The following is a 21,665-nucleotide window of genomic DNA, read 5'->3' as shown; positions in this document are numbered from 1 at the left end:
AGATATTGTTCTAGCTCTATTACGCAAGAAAATCATTATAAAATCCACTCTCAATACTTCCTTCATTATTAGAGTACCTGAAATAATAAAATGAAACTCACTCCCACCGATTATATGTTATTTGTTAATTTAGTACTTTAAATCTCAAACCAATAGTTTCAATCACGAAGAATATTCAAATACAATTAAAAATAACAAAAAAAATAAGTCGAAGACTCATTTAAAAACTAATTAAAAATATCATCTGAAGAGGGAAAAAAAATTTAAAGAAACATTTCGAAAACTAATAAACTTCAATTTCGATTGGCTTTCATCATTTCATCATTCAAAGGTGGATAAAATTTATCCTTGGAATTCTTGTGCTTTTAAGTCAACGTTATTTCTTTAAAATTTTGAAATAAAAAAAGTCACTAGATATATATAAACTGATTTAAGGAATATAATCGTTGATTCATTGTTTTTATTCACGGATTATTTACAAAGTCTAGGAAAAAGGCCTCACGTGATAAAATTATAAATTATATCCTAACTTGTGATTTTACCAAAAAAATTGGGATTTAGATGTCATTACTCTCTCATAGAAAAGATTGGATTATATGTTTGATGCTATGGGAACGGCCACACAGGATGAAATAACAATAATGATGATGCATAATTGCAACCACCAGTCCTCTTCAACTATTCAATATGATTAACGAGGTAAGTTGGATGATTAAAGCAGGATTAGGGAAAATGAGTGACAACACTAGGATGATTAGCTTTGCTTTTGGAAAAAACCGACACGTGTGAGGGCAATTTGGTCATTTCTGAAATGTGAAACTAAAGGGGAATACCATGCTCATTGGCATGGTACTATGGTTCAAGTGGAAAGTCAGTTGCCTTTTCCTGTAGAGGAACTGAGCAAGGAGTGTGCTTGTCTAATCGTGAAGATAAAAAGTGAAGCAGAATGGGCAATGGGTTCCTTCAAGATAAAGATTACAGCTGAAGGCTTTTCTATCGTGTCTGCGTCAAAATTGCTCTCGGTATCCTCTCGGTGAGGTTAGTGGGGGCCATGCCTATAAGTAGAAATATGTAATCTTTGTAAATTCTTAAACCTAAAGTTGATTAAACACGTTTCGAGACATTATTGGAAACCTCCTCGGGACCACCACCTCCCTTGATTTTTACATGTCAACGATCAATAGTCTGTATGGACTACTCATGATGCACCATTCCACTAACGTCATAGCATGAGTATGTTGATTCTTTGTTTCTTTTTCGTGAGTGATTGACATGTACGTATGACATGATATATCTGTATTACACACCAAAGACTACCCAATAATTTTGTGGCCATGAAAATTGTATTTTTTTCCAATTTAAATCTCCATTACCGCTGCCTATTTGGATGTTTGAATTTATGAGTTTTCTCGTTGCTGTCGTTTGTATTTTGAGTAGAATTTTTAAGAATTAAATAAATTATTTTATTTATTTTAATAAAAAATTAAATTTTAAATTTTTGAGATTTAAAATTTTTTAAATACTAAATTATTTAAAATATTTATTTATTTATTTTCTTCTTTTCATAACATAACTTTAAGAAATTTATTTATTAAAGTAATTTTATAATTTTTAATAAAAATTCTTACTAATAACTAAACAACTGAATTTTAATTTGAAAAACTTTACTTGTAAAATATCTACTTAAATAAATTCTATTTAAAAAAACTATATCAAACGGAGTCCAAGAAGTTGTGATTTAAATGTCAAAGCCACTGTGAAAAAAAATTATAATTATAAAATAAAAGTTGATAGCGTTTGGTAAATATGACTTTAAATAATAATTTCATAATAATAATAATAATAAAGATATTATTAATACGAATGTGATAAAATCAACTTAACTTTAAAATACTTTAGTGTTGTGACTTAAAGGGTTATAATTTTCCAACCACGATATCAAATTACGGAGTTCCTAAGCCAATAATTTGTATGGCACCAATTTTATGTTTTATGTTACTAACATGGATTAGAGAGAAATAAAGTCTTTCCAAATGCAAAAGTGGAAGGAGTGGGCATTTTGCATGAACTCGTTGGTTCGAAATTTTCTATTTGGAACACAAAAATATTTGTGTATTTTCTATTTAGGTCAACACAAACACAACTCATTTAATAATTGTGTCAAGATATTGAGGCCCTAACCTGACACATAAAATAAATGGATTACTCAATAGCATGCTTAATATATATATATAATTTATCGATAGTATAACATATATGTATCTACCAAAATATTTTATATATATATATATATGTAAATAATATTATATATCAATATTAAAAAAATATACATGTCTACTAATATTTTATATATTTACACTATTGAAGTTCTGAATCTACATAAAATTTTATAAATGAAACATTGTGTATATGTTCATCCTTTAAAAAAAAATCATATCCAATATTTGAGTTTTGATAACATTGACTTATAAATTAATTTAAAATAAAGAATATAATTGTGATATTGTTAAGGCAAACAAGTTAAGAACATTAACGCTAGCCTGACACAGAAAAAAAATTGTGTCGATATGTGACTCATTTAATAATTGTATTAAATTTGATAATTTATATTCAATTACTCTTATTGTGTTAAATTTTGGCAGATGTAGGGCAGTCCGTAACCCCCACACTGATTAAGCATGGCCCAGATTTAAAATGTAAACAAAGCCCACCAATGATCTGACTTTAAAGCATCTCGCAGTTTTCCTTCAAGGCTTTCAAAGGAAAAATTGCTACCAGCATAAATGTGGACCGGCTGCCAGCATAAACATTATACGTTGATGCCCATCGTTTCCTATCATGTCGCACCATACACTGCTTACCCTGCACGGCGAATGGGTAGCTCTTTCTCCTCACCAACGCGGCAACAGCACTCACCAGCAGCGATGCGTCAGCTTTACGCTCTCTCACCTCCGCAATAAGGATGACAATGGGTTAGATATGGGTTGGATCTACTCTGCTCCATATCCAAATCCATAATAAAAATCAAGATCCGTATCCGCTCCAGATCCGTCATGAATCCATATTTTTTGTTCCATATCTAGATCTAAAAAAGAAATAAATATCTATATCTGCTCCAAATCCGAAAAAAAATTAAAATTCAAATCTGCTCTAAATCCATCATGAATTCTAAAACTCAGTAATAAAAAAGTAATATTTTTTTAGAATGAAAATTGAAGGCTAAAATGTATTGATAACAAATAAATTATATAATTTTTTCTCAAAAATATAATAAATATTGTAACTTATACTTTTACACCAAAATAATAAATAAGAAAGATAATAAAATATCATTCAAAAGTAATTACAGGAGTAAGATCAATCTAATATTTTATTATCTCCTTCATCATTCTAATATTCACGACACACCTACTTTTATTCTTACAACATTAGATAATGACATATAAATTAAATATGATTTATATTCAATCCTTATGTCATTTTTATTATGACCATATTTGACTAAATATATGAATAACTATATTCCTTAAAAATTATTTGGCCAATATAATAAAATAAATTACCAGGTTGTATTACTTGACTTACAATTTGAATATTGCATGTACATGCTTTGGGCTTAACTGACCTTTAAATTTACAAAACTAACTTTTAAGTTTTAAGAGTTTAAATGCATGGTAAATACCACTAATATGCTATGAATAAAATTTATTATCATTATAATTCCACAATTGTTAAGAAACTTTTAAAATAAAATAAAATTAAAAGATAAGTGGATATGAATATGGATTTAGATATTAAGATAGATCCAAACATGCTCCAAATCTGTCTTAGATCCACACATCAATATCCAAATCCGATCCAAATTCATTTTAAACTAACCCAAATCCGATCCGATTGAATTTAAATCACGTAGATCTTGGGTCAAATCCAATCCATTGCCATCCCTACTCCGCAATTACAAACTTCACTTTCTTCGAATGCTGTTGTTTCCTCATCTCCCTCCATCCCGAAACGACGTCGACACTTAAACAAAATGCCGTTAAAGAAAAAACCGCCCAAACTTAAACGACTCACCTCCCGCGTCCTTCAGCTCACTCGCCGTAGGCAACTCCATCTGGCAATTTTTTTCTCCTTAAAAATAATTAATTCATTCTATTTGCAGGAAATTATATTTTGAAACTGGAAATTTGTTCGTGTAGATTTTTGAGGAGAATGAGATTGTGAACCGAGAGCACTGGAAGCTGAACACGATAGTGATGAACGCTGTCATTGAAGCTTCGCGTTCATTGCCGAGAAATTGACTCGGTGCTTAAAATTTGACCAAACGTCAAAGTCCGATGATTGCTCTGTTGATAGTGTCACATACGGCACCGTATTGAAGGTTAATTTTGTAGTTACCTTAACATTCTGATAGTGCTGAAAACATCATCATTTCTGAATATGTGAATATTATTATTGATATTATGATGGGGTTTAGGTGAGGCTCAGAGAATTGATGAAGCATATCAAATACTTGAGTCAGTGGAAAAAGGCAACAGCTGTGGGAAGTCCTAAGCTGTCTGCACGGCTTATTTGTGGCCTAGTAAATGCTCTAATTGAAGCAGGTTCGTATCTTGAAATGTTGAAACAATTATATGAACATGAATAATATAAAATTTAGGTTCATAATTCAAACGGTGGATATTTTTCTGGGTTATTTGTGTTGATCTGAGCTTCAAACCGATGCTAACTGATAATGTAGTTGGTGCGTTGCTGTAGTGCATGAGATTTATGCCGTTCTAATGGTCTTCTTGCACAATATGGTTTTCTGCTTCATGAAGGAGGGAATCCTTCAGTCTTGTTTTACAATCTATTAATGAAGGTTTTGCTGTGTCTTATGGTTCTTAAAAGGAATTGTAAATTTGAAGACTAAGGGTGTGTTTGGGAGTATTTTTCTTTTCAAAAGAAATGCTTCCCAGAAATACTCCAAGTGTATGTGAGATTCCCTAAAAATACTTTAATTTCTTTCAACTGAGCACTTGGAAGCAGATACAAAAGCAAATGGGTATCTGAAAACACTTTTGGGAATGCCTAGACTATTCACAAGTGCACACAAATGTACTGTGCTTGTTGGCTTTTAGCTTGTCAAGTCAAGAAATACACAGGATACTGTTTTTGGTTGTTGAAAATATCTACTTTTGGAAAGTAGTTGTGTTGTTTAAGAGGTCTTGTTTTACTACTTTCAGGGACATATCAGTGCTGGCTGTCCTGAGGTTGTAATAAATCTGCATGATGAAATGTCACATGTAGGATTAGAGCCTGACAGTCTCAGCTATAATATTCTAATATCTGCTTGTATCAAGACTAAGAAGTTGGATGTCACAATGCCTTTTAATGAGCAACTGAAGGTCACAAGCATGTATTTGAAAGGCCAGTTTTGTGCCTCTATATACTTTTAAGTTTAACTAGGATTGGATTGGTTTACTTAAATTATTGCTTTTGATTGTGTTCTCTCTCTCTCTCTCTCTCTCTAATACAGGACAATGGACAGAAATGTAGCAGTGGTGGTTTTCACCCTGATATCTTCACTTACGCCACATTACTCATGGTCTGTGTTCGTGTTTTCATTTGTTTTGTTTGTTTTTCTTTGTTAGAGTTTTTTTCTCGCTTGTATGATTATACCTTTTCGGTGGTAGGGCTTTAGGCATGCCAAGGATCTGCAATCACTTCTGGAAATTGTGTTTGAGATGAAATCATGTTGTAACTTGATTCTTGATCGATCCACATTTACTGCAATGGTGGATGCATTGCTATATTCTGGCTCAATTAAAGGTACATTGCAACTAATTTTGTTTCTAACTTTGCTATTGTAAGTAGGTTATTTGTTGGATCAGGCTGCACTTGAAGCTTCGACAGTATTTAGTTGGATTATCAAGCAACTCAACTTTGATCTCAATCCACATTTCTTTCTCCATATGTACATAAGAGGAGCATTTATGTTGCTAATGCAAAATAAATGATTTGAGAATTGGGATAGAATGAATATGAATAGATTTATTACTCTGCCAAGAATAGATAATATGGAGAAAATAAAATGCACCAAGATTATGCCATTTGCATTTTTTAGCTAACTGTTCTTCTTTTATGCTCCTATCTGTTCTACTGCCTTGCTGCATGAGTAATAGATGAATAAAATACTAGACTAACTCTTATTTTCATGTAGATTCGAAGTGGATACAAGGCTTTGTTTCTTTGCGTTAATAGATGTGCACCAATTCTCATGCCTTCTACAAATTAGTTGTGGGACTATATGCTCTTTGCATATTTGGAGAAATCGTAAAGCGGGTGTGCAGCAATCCAGGTCTCTGGCCAAAACCTCACCTTTACGTTTCTATGATGCATGAATTAGCTGCTAGAGTTGACTATGATATAGTCAAAAGTCCTTATAGACGAATGTGGCCAGATTCTACCGGAACTATATCCCCAGAAGTTCAAGAAGAAGCTGGTCATCTTCTCATGGAGGCAGCTTTAAATGATGGGCAGGTACTAGATCCACCTATATGCTTTGTGTCCTTTACATCATTTTATCTTTTATTTCCAGACTACTTTCATGCAACTAAAGCATGTAATCCATATTGCTTTTATCTTTAGTTGTGATGGCTCTTCACCTCAGCTGGTATTTATGTTGTGGACAACCTAGAGAATGCTAGTAAATTAATATGGGTTATTGGGTTTTTTCGTGTCAGGTTGACTTGGCTCTAGATAAGCTTTCCAATACTATCACAAGATGGAAGGGAATATGATGGACAAGCAGAGGAGACATGTTATGTGACAGATAGATTTTTCTTTTTTAAAAAAAGAGAATAATAATACAAAGTTAACAAGTACTAAATATTTTGGTGTCACTTATCTTAAATTCACCCTGGGTAATCATGCAACTTGTAGCATACTTTCATTATATGTCAATTTCACTCTTTCAAATGACAATTTGCTAAAAGATTACTTCATGGGATGAAGTTATCAGCTTGTAGCTCTTCATGGTAACTTTTGCTTAATTTTTTTTTTGTAGGGAATCCTTTTTGGAAATGCATATTTTTTACTTTGGTCAATACAATGTTAATTGTGCAGATTTCTTGGTTGAAATTGCATTAACATGTTGCTGATTCTTCTGTATATCTTCGTAATGAAGGCTGCTATTCGCATAGAGGCCTTATTGGGGTTAATGAAATCAATGTTCAGCCCATACCTACTTCCCCAGGTACCCAATTTTATTTTGTGTTGTGTTAGACATCCCAAAATTGTATTTCATAACTTCATCCAAAATGTGGCATTCACCAAGTGGATGGTTTTATTATATAAATAATTCATTTATCGCGAAAATCTACCTATTACTTGATATGACACATCACATGCCAAATCATTTGGGATGAGATTTTGGGATACAATTTGGGATGTCTATCGTTATTCTTTTGTTTTTCCATATTGCGCCAAGTGCTGTTTTTAAAATGTTCTAACATAAGTCAATGCTTCATAGTCTTGACACCGTAAATTAAAGTCATGCACTGTATTACTCTATATTCCTTTTTCAGATATCACTGGATCAACCTATTGAGAGGATCATCCTATTGAGAGGATCATGATGCCAGTGGAAGAAGCTCGGCCACTGCCAGGTACCATAGCGTTGAGGAAAGTGGTTATGCGCTTGTTTAGGGATCCAGTTGTGCCCATTGTAGATGACTACTGTTGCACAGTGAAGCCTGCAGTGAGGTATTTCCTTATTTTTTTCGAGCAACTATTTTCCAATCGCCTGATTTCATTGTTCTCATAGCTTAAAAATCGGTTATAAGTTGTTGGTAAGAAATTCATGGATAGTTGCTTAGTTCATTACAAGCTTTTACAGTATTTCTTTTATTTTGTGCCGAGTAGTTGAATGCCCCATTGTCCACCATGATGAGAATTCCACCTCCTTGCGTTTCCACTTGAAGATCTATTGGCCATGTGATTGATCTAATCTTAGCAAAGAGGCATAAGATGGTGGTAGTTGTAAAATGCGGTAACTTATAATATATGGTACTGGTTATAGCTCAACTTCGAGGGCCGTCGGATTTTTAACCTCTTAGAGCAATTGTTAAAACTTATTACACCCCGGCCCCCAGTTGCCCGGGCCGAGAACTTTGTGCTTGTGGAAGCTGTGCGTAATTGCATTGCATCCTGATATTTTTGCAAATTTAGGTTTCTTTTTAAGTTTTACTTTTCCTCAAATTCATTTAAATGATATCATAACCATGAAAGATTGTCTCATTAATTGGATCTGAACTCGGTTAATTTTCTTTAACAATTAATCCAAGTCCAAGATCATGAATAGCCGAAAAATGCGTAGACGTGAAAATAAAACGAAAAATGGTGTATTTATAAAATTTTGAATTTTATAAATTGTGCTTTAAATGTACAAGATAAAGGTGAATTTTATCTGTAAAAAATTCAATGAGGTTTAAGATTTATAATCGGCAATATTTTGATGTGTTATGCAATGTTAATGGTGGTTGGTAGCAATAAAAATATAATTGCATTTGGGCAATTATTTGGTAGGTGATGTTGTTTAAGTATCTCAAACAACATGGTCTTTTGATATCGAGTGATTAATTCACATTTCACAATTTTAACATGAATGGCGGCAATATGTGTAAATTTATGAGTAAGTTTGAAAATGTTGAGTAATTTTTACTAAGTATGCAATTTTTTTAAAAAACGAAAAAAAAAAAAAAAGAAAGAAAGAAAGAAAAGAGAGGTCCCTATACGATGTCGTAAATTTTTTAAGGCATTAATAGTGTAGGAAATATATACAATTAGATCTCATAAACATAGCATCATGGAGAAAATCCACGAAGAAATTAAAATATTAATAGAAGCCGCGGACGTGGCAAAATCAGAGGGGCAATAATCGGAACAAGTGTATAGACAAAAGCCGTTGGGAAGAGCGAAAGGGTTTAAGCCTTAGGGAGCGGTGTGGCAGCGCACAGCGAATACACAGAGATAGAGTGCAGTTTTAACGAAAAACTAGAATCGCAAAGAAGAGAAGTAGTCATTACACGATATGGCGTTTCGAGGGAAGGAGATGATGAAGAAACTAGTGAGGAAGGTAGGGGGAGAGAAGAACTTGGCTCCGGGAGTAAAAGAATCTCTTAAGAAATGTGTACCCGACAGCAGGATCGTCATGAACCGAGCCAAACGCGGTCTCTTCGCTGGCAAACACATCCAGTTCGGCAATCGCGTCAGCGAAGATGGCGGTAACAAGTAATTTCTTTTATTTAGGTTTTTTTTTGGGAATTACTGCTGAATGGATCATAGGAATTTTTTTTTTCCTTAAAAAAACAAAAATTTAAATTTAGTAATTGATGTTGCTTGTGAATATTTTCGAAATGACGAAGCTTAAGGAAAATTAGTTGAAAATAGGTGGAGTTACAGTGTAGAAATTGGATCTATGCATGGAACAATTAAGTGATATGTACTAGGATGCACATGTACTCTTTAATTTATGAAAGAGAGATGCGAAGCAATTGAGATTTGTAATTTGCCCTGCTTATATATTGAGTTTTTGGAGTTGAGTGCTTGTTGATTCTTGTATTTGATTGGCTTCCAGTTGTTCCTGGAACTGTCGCATTTTGAAAACTCTTCAAAGAAAGTAATGTTGAGTGGAAGTTGTTCTCTGAATTTGGTCTTTTTTGTCGGATGTTGTCCAAGAAACATCCTCAATTTGGGTTAACATCTAACAATCATTGTTTTTTTAGCAAGTAGCTTTCACAAGTAATTCAAATTTCACCATCGTTGGCTTGATGATGATAGTACTTTATTGTGCTTTAGATGTTGGATTTAGTGCTGCTTGGTAGTTTCTGTTTGTTTTGGCTAGCTTCAGATAGATTCTTGCATTCTGGTATTAGAACAGCAGATTATCTACACTACTAATGTGCTTTTTTTTTTTCAATCGGGTTTTATCTAGGCAATTTATGGGATATAAGTGAACAGAACCCCAAAGTGAATCAAGTTTATTTACTGCTGTGTTGCATTTTGCATTTCTTGTAAATCCACTTATTTGAGAAAGAAGAGTTATTAATCTCAAGGACTTTTTCTGTGATGATGATGATAGGACTAGGAGGAATTGGAAGCCAAATGTCCAGGAGAAGCGGCTATTTAGTTATATAATGGATCGTCACATTAGAGTCAAAGTCACAACACATGCACTCCGCTGCATTGACAAGGCAGGGGGGATCGATGAATACCTGCTAAAGACCCCTTACCACAAGATGGACACAGAAATGGGTCTTTACTGGAAGACCAAGATTGAGAAGCTTTATGAAGAACTTGGGCAGACGGAAGTGGCATTCTTTACACCTGAGGAAGAAGCCAAGCTGGAACAGGACTTTAAAGACATGAAACTCGCTCAGAGAGCCGCACGTAGGGAACTCAGAAGACAGATGTATGGAGGGTCAAGCAAACAGAAACAAATTGAGCAAGGAAGTGCAGATACCCAGGAAACTGCTGAGGAAGCAGCAAAAATCCTCAGTGAAGGAATTCCAAACGAGTATGCTCCCGAGGATCTGGTTGCCAATTCTTAAGTTTTGACCTTCTCACTGCTTGGAATGTTGCTCACATTTTTGTTAGTAGCTATCAGGTTTTGGATTTTAATCTTCTTATATGCTTATTTTTTGAATTGATCGTTTCGTATTAGGCCTTTCTTTGGGTAAACATTTGGCCGCTGCCCATAAAAATTGATTTGATATAGCTGTGGTAGTTTATTCAACCTGGCCTTGAATAAATTACTTGTGTTAGTTCTTCAGTTAGCCTGTTTAACATGTTATGGAGGAATGATGAAAGTTCTGTTGTATTTAACGTTGTAATTGAAACCAATGCATTCTCCTTTTTATTACTATGCTCAAGCCTAGCTTGTTAAATACTGTATGTTGGTTGGGAGAAAACCCTTTATTCTACTTTGAAGTAGACTGTCGATGCTCAAGCCTAGCTTGTTAAATACTGTATGTCGGTTGGGAGAAAACCCTTTATTTTACTTTGAAGTAGACTGTCGATTTTTGGGGCTATCGGTTCCCACATATGCAATAAGCATGTGCGTTCTATTATCGTTACACTTGTTATTTGTAATCATAGTCGATGGCAAATTATAATTCTGTTCAGTTGCACCTATCAAAACTTGGTCAGCAAGAATTTCAATCAAAGCTACTAATCTAACAAGCTGTGACCATGTATACAAAACCAGACGAATCACCCGAGGGTTTTGCTAGAAACCTTGCCAAAAGCTTTGACCGTCTGGCTTGTATCACAAGCACATAAACGACAACTTTTGTCATTTTAGCAATTCCCTTCGATGAAACACTAACGTAACTAGCTGTCAGTTTATAACTCCCAAATCATTTCCGACTTCTAACGCGCTTTCTTGCTAGCTCGAAGTACTGTATCTTGTCCGAGAATTTTCTCACTCACTCGCCCTCTCTTGCTTATAAGTACCAAACCACAGCTCTGTTTCAGCATCAAATATCATTACAAGTCTGCACTTGAACAAACAAATGGGTAAGCATCAAAGCCGGTCACTCATGCAAGGCCACCTAAAGAAAGCAGTGAAGAAATTACACATGATTTTAAGCCTTATAAAGCTAAGCAAATGGAACTTAGCTTCAATATGCCGTGCTGGTTTTTCTCAGAGCCGGCGTTCATTGAGTTTTAACGATCGATTAGGCTTGCAATATTGCATTGTTGATCGAGACCCTGATGAGGGTAGCTCAGTTCGGGTACTTCAAAGAACAAAAAGTTGTGCTTATGATGGTGACGATGATATTGATCGCAGGGCAGAGATTTTTATCACTAATTTTCGTCGCCGGCTTTTATATGAACGACAGGTTTCTTTGGAGCTACGTTACCGTCGAGGAAACAGTTTTGATGAGTATTAATAAGGTTCAAGAGAACATTGTGAAATTTATGTACGACTGAGGCTTGGTAAATTTTTTCTTCATTTTTTTTTTACTCAATTTCTTGTGCGTGTATACGTGTTTAATACAAGACTTATTGAGAAAACTTGAATTGTATTTTTTATCATGAAATTCAAGTGTTGTTTCCATTTTGTATGTATCATTGATTATATTCTTATATTGGACTACTCTACCGATCATTTTATGGCCGGCGATCACTTCAATTCCAATTATATTGTTGGTTTCGTATATCGTTATCCGCAAATCACAAAGCATAATTTTACAAGCTCAAAGGCCAAGGTTCTACAACTGGAATCGGTCTTGAAAATAATACTGTGGCTGTTCTTATTACCGGAAGAGAGTTTCGAGTATTAAATCTCAATCAGTCATTACTCATTATCAATTTTAGTGGCACGTGAGATTAGACTTGATTAACGCAACACTAGGATGAAACAACCAGAAATAATTAGGTCTATTTACACTTGTCTTTCTTATTATTATTGGCTATTGCCCAACCAATAAATTCGAACTTTTGGATGAAATAGTTTCTCTACCGAAATAAAATTTTCTCGTGATCTGAGTTCAACTAAGTTTTTAAAGATATTCTACCATATGTTTTTTAGTGGTAGTGTACAAGTAAAATTTAACTTCTTTTATTTTTTTATTTATTAACAACCAATCAGCAATTGAATTATTTGCTCAGGACAAATCAGATCAGAAGAGAATCATGATCCTTCTATACCATGGTTTTAGAGCTACGACTTTCTTGAGTTCGTTCTTGTCTGTGCAAATTTCTATTTTAATTTTAATTTCTCATCTCATTTTTAGGCTTGTTTCTTGACACGTCTATGAGCTTTTGTCACAGCCTACATTTCACATGATGAAGCCTTTTAAAATTTATTGTTAATTTTACCATTGAGTCCTTGATCAATCTATGAGCTTCAATATTTGGATCAAATAATTTCTATAACAAGGTCAACAAATGAAGGCATGAACTTGAGGTTATTCTTTGATCCAGAATTTCTTCATCTTCTTCAACTAATCTGGTGAAGCTTTCTTCATCTTCTTCTTCAACTTGCTTCTATAAGCCTCGGATGCATCCCGATTTTACTAGACTTGGCAAAAACATTCGGGCCGGCCCAAGTCAGTTCAGACCTGGATCCGCGGACTTTAAACTGAGCCCGTAACTTATATTTTCAGATATGGGCTCAAAAATTCGAGGCCAGCACAAAGTGGGCCTAGTTATGGACCTCATGTAAACAGCCCGGGCTTTGTTATATATAAAATTTAAAAAATTCAAATTAAAAAAAAGGAAAAGAAAAAAAAAAAATATCAAACGTGAAAACGCCATGTAACCTATTCTCCCCAGCTCCGTAAGCAGTGACAGGTATAAAAGGGCACCCGCTCGAGGCGAACGAAAACCCTCTGTTCCTAGCCGACAGGAAGAAGGAAGGCAAGGCAAGGTCCCTTCACATACCGAGCCGTTGCATCCTTGTTGCCTTCTATAATTCGTGATAAGACTCGACTGAGACACGCGCATCCTTGGATAGTGTTAGCTCTATCTCTAGCTCTGTATCATACTTATGAAATATTTTATTTGTTTAAAATCTAAGTTTGCTTCAATTGTATCATAGTCCTCACGATATACCGTGTTTTCTGCAGTTTCTTTCTTATCACTTAATAAAATCCTTTGTTTGTTTACTACACGCTTGGGGGATTGCTTCCAAACCCAGTTCGGGTTCGGGGATCATGATCCCCGCCAAACCTGCCCCATTGGGGTTAATTCAACCCGATTGGGTTTAATTCTCCAACCCGATCGGGTTGTAACCCAAAACGAACAACCCGAACCAGAACTCGATTTGCCCACCCCTACTGCACGCTATTTCCTTCTTCTTCTTTTTTCTCTCTTAAATAAATGAAGAAAATTATTGAATTATCTTATATTTAATTCTAATTTTATTCATTTATGTTAAATGATTTCGTTATTCGATATCTCTTGGTAAGTTTAATGGTCAGACAAAAATTGTTGTAGATTACTTGGGGACCATGGGAATGGAATTACCAAAAGATCATGCTGAATCTCATGAGATGGAGGATGTTAATATTAGTGACTTGGAATTAGTCTACCATGTAAGAGAAGCCCTCACGTCTGTCCAATCAGTAAGTGTTTCCCCACCTTGCAGACTTAGCTCAACTAATTATTATTTTAATTTTTTTCAGAGGAAAAAATAATTAGTTACCTGTTCCAATCCTCATTTAATACTCCATGTTACCCCCAAAAAAAAAAAAAAAATTCTTTGAATAGGGTGATAATGACAATTACAACCAACTAGTTGCGGTTATGCACCTTTCGGGACGTCTTGATCCTGACAATAGGGCTTTGCTTGAGGTAGGTTCTTCACCTAGTTTCGTGCATGTTGTTGTTATTAAATGACATTCATATGTCTTTTGTTTTAAGCTTTAGTCCCTCTTTATGTTAACTTGGCAGACAAGTTTGAAGGCGCTATCTGGAGCAGTTTCTTATATAGACATTTCCCACCACGAGTCTCTTCTTGTTTCTGTAAGTTGTTTTATATGGATTTATGGATTTGTGTGTTTGTTTCTGCTTGTTATGTATTACCCAATTGTTATTATTGTTTTTCATGATCAAGTGTCTTTCAGATTTTTGGAATGAGCATGTGGAACTATGATCCAGATATTATGGATGCACTGAAAGGCCTGATTATATCCTTGGTATGTCAGTTGAGAATCATCGGAAATTTAAATTCTTAAAATTGCTCTATGAAGTCTTTACAATTTTTTTATTCATTTCACTCATAGTATTTCAGGCTGCTTCCAGTGGAAAATATGTTGATTCATGTTTAACTATGCTCGTCGGCAACTTCACACCGCCAAGTTATTTCCTAGATAAACTGAAAGAACCTCATGGTCTTGAAAGAAAGCATCAAGTTCTTTCCCGGGTGCATGCGGCTTTGAAAAGTATTTTTGACTTGGTGCCTCTTGCCCCGATGAGATTATTGCCCATAGTTGTGCAGAGAATGCCAACTGTCCATAATAAGCATGAGCGAGTAAGTCAAATATGAGCATTTAATGTTTGAAATTGGATTTCTCAAACAAATTGGGTGGCCTATTTGTTATTATTTTCAGATTTTGTTGTCTAAATTAGTCACAATGGACGCATGCATGTATTGTTACTGTTGTATGTGCTTCTTGTCCCATTCTGGTCTAATATCTCTAGGAATTTTGCCAAGTTGATTATATATGCTTATCATATCACCTCAGGGGATTATATATGACTATTATATCAATATTAATTATGCTAATGAATCTTTCAGATACCGGGGAAAATATGAAATGTGGATTGTGAAATTAGATCTTTGTTTCTGTGAGCCTTGCCAATATGTGATTCTGCTCTTGACTCCTCAGTTTGTCTTGTAGACGCACCAAATGCAATTTGAGTTCTCTTTCGTGGGTGTTTGTATAAGTTGCTCCACTCTTCCTCACACTGTCCATCAATAAGTTGGTAGTGTGTTCATATAACATGCTTTTTATACTCATGCTTGTGTTCTCCTGGGGTCATTCCCACTTTATTTATTGTGGTGAAATAGTTTATGTGCTACTTACGTACACATGATGGTAGTGACTTTTGGATTTCTCTGTTTGTGAAAAACATGCCATTTTGAATGTTATCCCTGAATCCGTTATTTATTTATTCTTTTATTTGAGTGCTGTCTGTAATCAGAAATTGTTGTACTACAATCAGAAATTGTTGTTCTACATGATTAAATGTGATTTTTGAGATTTATGATTTATCCATCTCTTTCTGTAGTTGAAGTTGATTGTTGTTTACACGGAGAACATGCTAAAGCTGGAGAGCAGTGCAATGGGAGAACTTGTTAGAAGCACATTGCTTATGGCAGTGGTGGATAGGCTAATAGATTTGGATGTAAGTCAATGGAACTGCCATGTAACTTGGTGCTTGAAAATAATTTGTGTTTATATGAACAATCTTGTGTGGTGAAATTTCTTATAGATGGAGATTGGATGGGATGACATTTTACATGATGATTTTAGTAAAGGCATATTTGAGATGGAGTTAGAAGACGTGGAAGAGGCTGCAGATGATGCTGAGCAAGTTGGTGATGAGGTAGAATCGACAAATTTTCATTTTTGGTGATTCACCTGATTTTCATATCAACAATTATAACAGAAAAAATTAGAACCGGTGCTGAGTACTGGAATTAGTTCAGTGTGTGCTGCTGAAATTTTTACAGAAATTATGAAATGTGGAAGTTCCTTTTGTGAAGAAAAGAAATTAAAGACATACAAAATGAACTGTAGAAAATTGGTAGATCTTTTTCTTCATTTGTCTTTACTCGTGGGAAATAATGTAACCTGATTATAATTTTTTTTCTTTTTTGGGTAGCTTCCAAGTGGCTCTATAAGTCGGAAGAGTTTAAGTGGAAACCTAATTGCTGAACTACTTGATAGTTTGCTGGTGCTAACTTTTGAGCATCTTGAATCATGCGAAGGCACAGGCCGCTTGATTGAGGTATTTTCTAAATTCTTATTCCTTTTACTTGCTCTTTGGGTCCTCTTTCTGGCTTGTTTTAAAGAGATTAATTGTTATGGTTAGGTATTTGAAATTCTTCTTCAGTCATTCCAGATAACTGTTCTAAACGCGTACAAGTCGAAGTTTGCTCAGGTAATACTCAAATTTTCTTTATATTTCATTGTTTTGGTGAACTTATAAAGACACTCGGACGCACCCCCTTTTAATTTCTTTCTATCAAAGAATCATACGAACAATTGATTCCTACAGGATACACTTTTGGTAGAAAAAGTTTTCCCAATTCCAACAAATTTTCCCCTTGCTTTTGGATTTCAAAATTGCTCGAATCAGATCCTTTCGATTTCTATATCGAAAATTTACTTACGAAGTTTTTTCCAACTTATTGATTGGTATTAACCCTAGATCCTTGCAATGTTTGTGTGCATGCATTTCTTCCTTCTGTAGTTTTTTCTTATTAGTATTCTTTTAGGTTGTTACAATCTACAGATATATCACAATGAGGTCGTCTGGGATTGTAGATATATACACTTACAGTATAGCCTAGAAATCTATCAAGACTAACTCGGAAATCTACTCCTACTAATATTGGCGAGATATATCTACCCTTATTGCACATTTTGTGGAAATAGGTTGAGTAGGGGCTCAAACTGCTTGTTCAGGGCACAACGCCCAGTGGCATAGTTTTCAGTTTCTTATTAATTATTCGATGGATTTTTATTTTTTGGGGGGGGGGGGGGGGTTATTGGAATATGTATTTTCCTTGCTTTGTTTATTGAGGCATTTGTCTTCTTTTGAATGCAGTTTGTGATGTTTTATGCATGTGCATTGGATCCCGAAAACTGTGGTCTGAGATTTGCCACAATGCTTGCGGATGTCTTTGTTAGTGGTCTCTATCCTCCACTCACAAGGTAATTTGGATTCTTATCTCAATGAGTAAAATCATTTTTGGCTGCTGGTTCTAGTTGGTATGGGTCCGTAGATAGTTAACTGCAAATCAGGCTGCTTGATCAATCAAATGTTGTCTTTTAAGTTACATGCCACCATGTCAAAACATTTTTTTCGTGATACTTCTAATTTTGCTTTTACTGGGATGGTAATGTGTTGCTGAGCTTAAAAAAATGTTCAATGAATAAACGACATTTCTACCAAATTATTTTGTTTATCCTCCTTTATTTTATTGGAAGGCATGTTTATAGACAGCAATGAAGTTGTTAAATAAATAAATGATTTCTCTGCCAGTTGTTATGACATACATGTATCTTTTGTATTGCAAAATAGTATTTGTTGGAATCTTGTATGGATTGTCATTTTGGAGGGGATAAATCATTATAAATCATTATTAACATACTAGTATTAACTCTCTTTTCTTTTATATGCAGGATGAGTTCTGTGTCTTATCTTGCTAGTTACCTGTCTCGTGCGAGGTTTTTGTCTCCCTGTTTCATTGTTAGCTTGTTAAAAAGGTTAGAAAGAATAGCTGATCTTGTATTCTGTTATTCTTATGGAAGATCCATCAAGTGAATTGCAACTGCATGGTTAGCAGTGTGCATGCTTGGTTGTTTCAGTATCTGACAAATTTTAATGATCGAGCCAAAACTGTTTGGTATTAGGACATGTAGGAAACCAAAAACAAAAAAAACTTATATGGACTGACTAGAACCAAATTAAATAAAAAAAATTATGCTTTGATCAATATTAAAATAAAATAATAAGCCATATTCAATAGCTAATTTATTTTTAGAAGAAAATATCATTCATTAGCATCTTACAATTGTATCATTTATATGTATAGATTAGTATCATTTTTACTAAGTTTAGCTTGTTGGTATATAACCACATCGATTGTAGTTTGTGCCCGGTGGGCAATGTGCTTATTAAACCAAAAGCAAGATGTTAACCAAGACTGAATTGCATCAAGTGAAAATCTAAATTGAATCAAATGAGCTGTTTAGTTGGGTTTGTTGCATGGCTCTGGATATTCTATAAAGGAAGCAAATGTGGATTTCATATTAAATCTGATAGTCTTTTTATTTTCAGGTTGGTGGATTGGTGTTTGGAGTACTGTAATATACCAGGTGGTAACATAAACCCTAAAGCCCATAGAGTGTTTTATTCAGGATGCCAGGTAAATGCTTCTGAACATAGATTTCTTAATAAAAGATTTCTTCAACCAACTTTTATGGATTTTTTGCTTTTCCGATGATATCATTTTGCTTATGTTGGTCTATCATGGACGAGTTTGTTTTGGTCTATGGTAAAACTGTTGAGTAGTTTAAATCAATTATTAAACTGAAGTATTGATGGTTAATTCTTCACCACAGGCCATTATGTATGTGCTATGCTTTCGTATGAGATCTATAATGGATGTACCGAGGCTCAAGTCTCAGCTTCTCCTTATGCCTCTAGAAACAGTTTTGAAGCACAATTTGAACCCATTAAAGGTGAGCTTCTTTTCTTTTGATACCTCTTCTAAAATTAATATGAAATATCAAGCCTGTTATGTCACAAATTTTTTTCCCTACCATCTTAAATTACTATTTTCAAGACGATTTCTTTCCTCTAAGGACACTGTACATCTTTTTAGTCATTTCATTATTTCCTTTTGAATTGCTGTTCTAGCTGGATGAATATGTCTTAATTTTAATCTCATCCTGGGGCCTAATGCTTCAGTTTTCTCTTGTAAACAGGTATGCCTACCATCTGTGGTTTCAGAGTTTCTCCAACAATCAAAAGCTGCTCGTCTATTCACCGTGTCTGAAACCTTTATATTTAATGATCTGCTGGAGTCGGAACTTTCCAGGGATTTTGGTGGGCTGGAAAGGTTGGACATGTTCTTTCCGTTTGATCCATGTTTGCTGAAGAAATCTGACAGGTTTGCAAATGCTACTCTGCTGTGAAATATTTTTAGAATGAATGTCAACATTATTAAAATTCATATTTTACATGAACCCAAGTTTTCAGTCATTAGCTTTTCTGAATGACTGCTCTGGAAACTATTAAGTTGAAATGAGGTAGAGGGATAATTACCAGTATGTTGGCCTGAACTTGTGAGTTACTTGAGCTAAAGATGACTAATAAACCGATGTGTCTGTTTCTGAAGTTTCATACGGCCTAACTTCGTTTACTGGTCGATGGTTAAAACTGCTTATCATGGCGACGAAGAAGACAACAGCGATGAAGACGTAGATGAGGATAATGGAGATCATGTTATGGTTGATGGGATGGGTAGGAGTCCTGATGAGCAGGATCTTGATCTCGATGAGTTTGAGTATTCATTAAACAAAATGTCCATCACTCCTAAGAATTCCTTCAGTTGTCGGTTGGATGGTGAATTGCGACAACCCATGAAAATGCCCTCAAGAATTAGGCCCTCGACGAGTCCAGAATCTTTGTGATACAGAATCTATTTCATCTTTCTACCAGAAGATTAGAGAGGAAGAGATTGCAGTGCTCATGCTAACAGGGAAGAGAACTCGTGCATTTTTTGCAGATGAGTTGCTCGCTTGGCGAAGGGACCACAACTGAGGGTAGACAGCAAATAGTGAGATTGTTGTTACACTGCAGAGTTCTGCTAATAGTTTTGAGATAGCGTTGTATTGAAAATTCCATGAACACTGTTGTACTATTAAGTTAAATTAAGTGTTGATAAAAAACTGTGATTTTTGCCACTTCCCATGGTTGTGTCAGAGAATTGCACAAATGTAGTATAAGAACATTTCATGTAGAATGGAATTCACAAGTGGAAACGCAACCAAATCAATTAAGGGTGTTTAAGAAGACGCGCTAGTCAAGTAACTTCGGTACCAATCAGCGGTTTTTATGTAAAATTAATCAAAACTGTTCACGTCGAACGTGAACCTTATTTGGAAATTGGAAAAGTAACTAAAAAAGATCAGTGGATGCAACAGTATGAAGTGAATTTAATCTTGAAAGGATAAGTGCATGCAATAATAATTAGAAGCCGAAATACGAAATAAACTAATAAGGGTAACTGAAAAATGTAGCAACGGACGTCAACAGGAATAACATGTCTGAAGCAAACACTCAAATTGAATTCCTAGCATTAATCCTAGGATAGCCTAACCTGGGTCTAAACAAAGCCTAGTATCTGATCTCTATCACATGTTGTAATAACCCGAGACCCACTTTAAAGGATAGGAAAGGGCCTTAGATTCTACCTACTTTCAGTTTCAGTTTAAGACACACTGAAAATGGCATCTTTTACTGTACTCCTGGTAAGCAACTGGAGCTCTAACGAGTTGAAAGCAGATATCATGAATTACATACGTAGCCCACATCCGAAACCGATTCCAAATAAAAACTGATACCGAATCACACAGCGCCAACAACTCTATTTCCACATATTTGGTATGCTTGGTGGATTGCTGTTACTGCAGCCTCCTCCGGTGCTGTGGTTTAGAGGGCTTCCAGGTCCACCAGATGATTCATTCACTTAAGTTTCCACGGGATGGAGGGCTTCCAACTGCTGATGCTCCTGGGATGAACTTTGGCATAGAAGAAGACAATGGTTCTGGTTGCATTCCCGATCTCGACTCCTTCCATCCTTCGGCCAAAAAACTACCGATGATAATCTGTAATACAACAGTGTCATAAAACGCTATGACGTCGAAACTTCTTACTCTAAATCAGGATATGAGTACATCACAGTTCTTACGCAGTGGAACAAAGAACAAAAGAAAACCTGAACGGGAGAGGCTGCAGTTAGGAGCCCTGCCACACCACCACCCAGAACACAACCATCTAGCCCAGCTAATGACACACTTAATTCCACCTGTTCTGCTTCGCTGACCACCACTCTCAGAGAGAAGAATTGAACCAGAAAGAGACAAGATCTCAAATCGCCCCTGCACAATCAACTACAGTGAATCCGAGTGCTTCATGTGATGCAAAAATAACATTTTCGATGAGTGAAATCTCTCTCACTTGTGTGTTGACAATTTTCCACCAGCTTTCTCGACTAACTTAAAAATTGCCCAAGTTATAATCAAAAAGTCATTCACCGTTGTTATTTCTCCAGTTTTAATCAATCATTATTTTGCAGATTTGAAACAATTCGTTCAAGGAAAATAGGAAAGTGCTTTCTAGAGATCATCATGATACCGAAGTTTTTTTTTTCA

General features: G+C 35.0%; 3 protein-coding genes across 8 annotated transcripts; all 3 read left to right on the top strand.

The window, feature by feature from the left end:
* The first annotated feature begins 854 nt into the window (after positions 1-854).
* Positions 855-8,229, top strand: LOC102626119 (pentatricopeptide repeat-containing protein At5g10690). The gene is given in 16 exon segments (XM_052437961.1): positions 855-1,022; positions 4,200-4,280; positions 4,282-4,313; positions 4,315-4,380; positions 4,470-4,533; positions 4,535-4,608; positions 4,759-4,861; positions 5,226-5,387; positions 5,519-5,587; positions 5,676-5,812; positions 6,291-6,522; positions 6,581-6,655; positions 7,160-7,237; positions 7,595-7,715; positions 7,718-7,746; positions 7,906-8,229. Coding segments are annotated over 16 exon segments (1,629 nt in total). The 3' UTR covers positions 8,044-8,229.
* A 672-nt stretch (positions 8,230-8,901) lies between these two features.
* Positions 8,902-10,906, top strand: LOC102626908 (54S ribosomal protein L24, mitochondrial). 2 transcript variants are annotated; one of them, XM_006483495.4, is made up of 2 exons: positions 8,902-9,273; positions 10,124-10,906. In XM_006483495.4, exons 1-2 carry the CDS (start codon positions 9,074-9,076, stop codon positions 10,590-10,592), a joined length of 669 nt encoding a protein of 222 aa, XP_006483558.1. In that variant the 5' UTR covers positions 8,902-9,073; the 3' UTR covers positions 10,593-10,906. The 2 variants fall into 2 exon arrangements, with proteins under 2 accessions (XP_006483558.1, XP_024956404.1); XM_025100636.2 differs by having other exon boundaries at positions 9,119-9,266.
* A 2,369-nt stretch (positions 10,907-13,275) lies between these two features.
* Positions 13,276-20,195, top strand: LOC102627181 (uncharacterized). 5 transcript variants are annotated; one of them, XM_025100652.2, is made up of 16 exons: positions 13,276-13,505; positions 13,987-14,114; positions 14,260-14,343; positions 14,443-14,514; positions 14,616-14,687; positions 14,783-15,022; positions 15,784-15,900; positions 15,988-16,101; positions 16,381-16,506; positions 16,591-16,659; positions 17,329-17,435; positions 17,907-17,990; positions 18,565-18,652; positions 18,849-18,968; positions 19,198-19,399; positions 19,693-19,771. In XM_025100652.2, exons 2-15 carry the CDS (start codon positions 14,001-14,003, stop codon positions 19,384-19,386), a joined length of 1,596 nt encoding a protein of 531 aa, XP_024956420.1. In that variant the 5' UTR covers positions 13,276-13,505; positions 13,987-14,000; the 3' UTR covers positions 19,387-19,399; positions 19,693-19,771. The 5 variants fall into 5 exon arrangements, with proteins under 5 accessions (XP_024956420.1, XP_024956419.1, XP_006483561.1 ...); XM_025100651.2 differs by having other exon boundaries at positions 13,277-13,505; positions 19,628-19,771; XM_006483498.4 differs by having other exon boundaries at positions 13,279-13,505; positions 19,215-19,399.
* Positions 20,196-21,665: the final 1,470 nt, after the last annotated feature.

The sequence above is a fragment of the Citrus sinensis genome, chromosome 1 (assembly GCF_022201045.2).
Source record: "Citrus sinensis cultivar Valencia sweet orange chromosome 1, DVS_A1.0, whole genome shotgun sequence".
Taxonomy (NCBI): domain Eukaryota; kingdom Viridiplantae; phylum Streptophyta; class Magnoliopsida; order Sapindales; family Rutaceae; genus Citrus; species Citrus sinensis.
The sequence above is the reverse complement of the archived record's forward strand: the minus strand, read 5'-3'. Positions and strand labels throughout refer to the sequence as shown.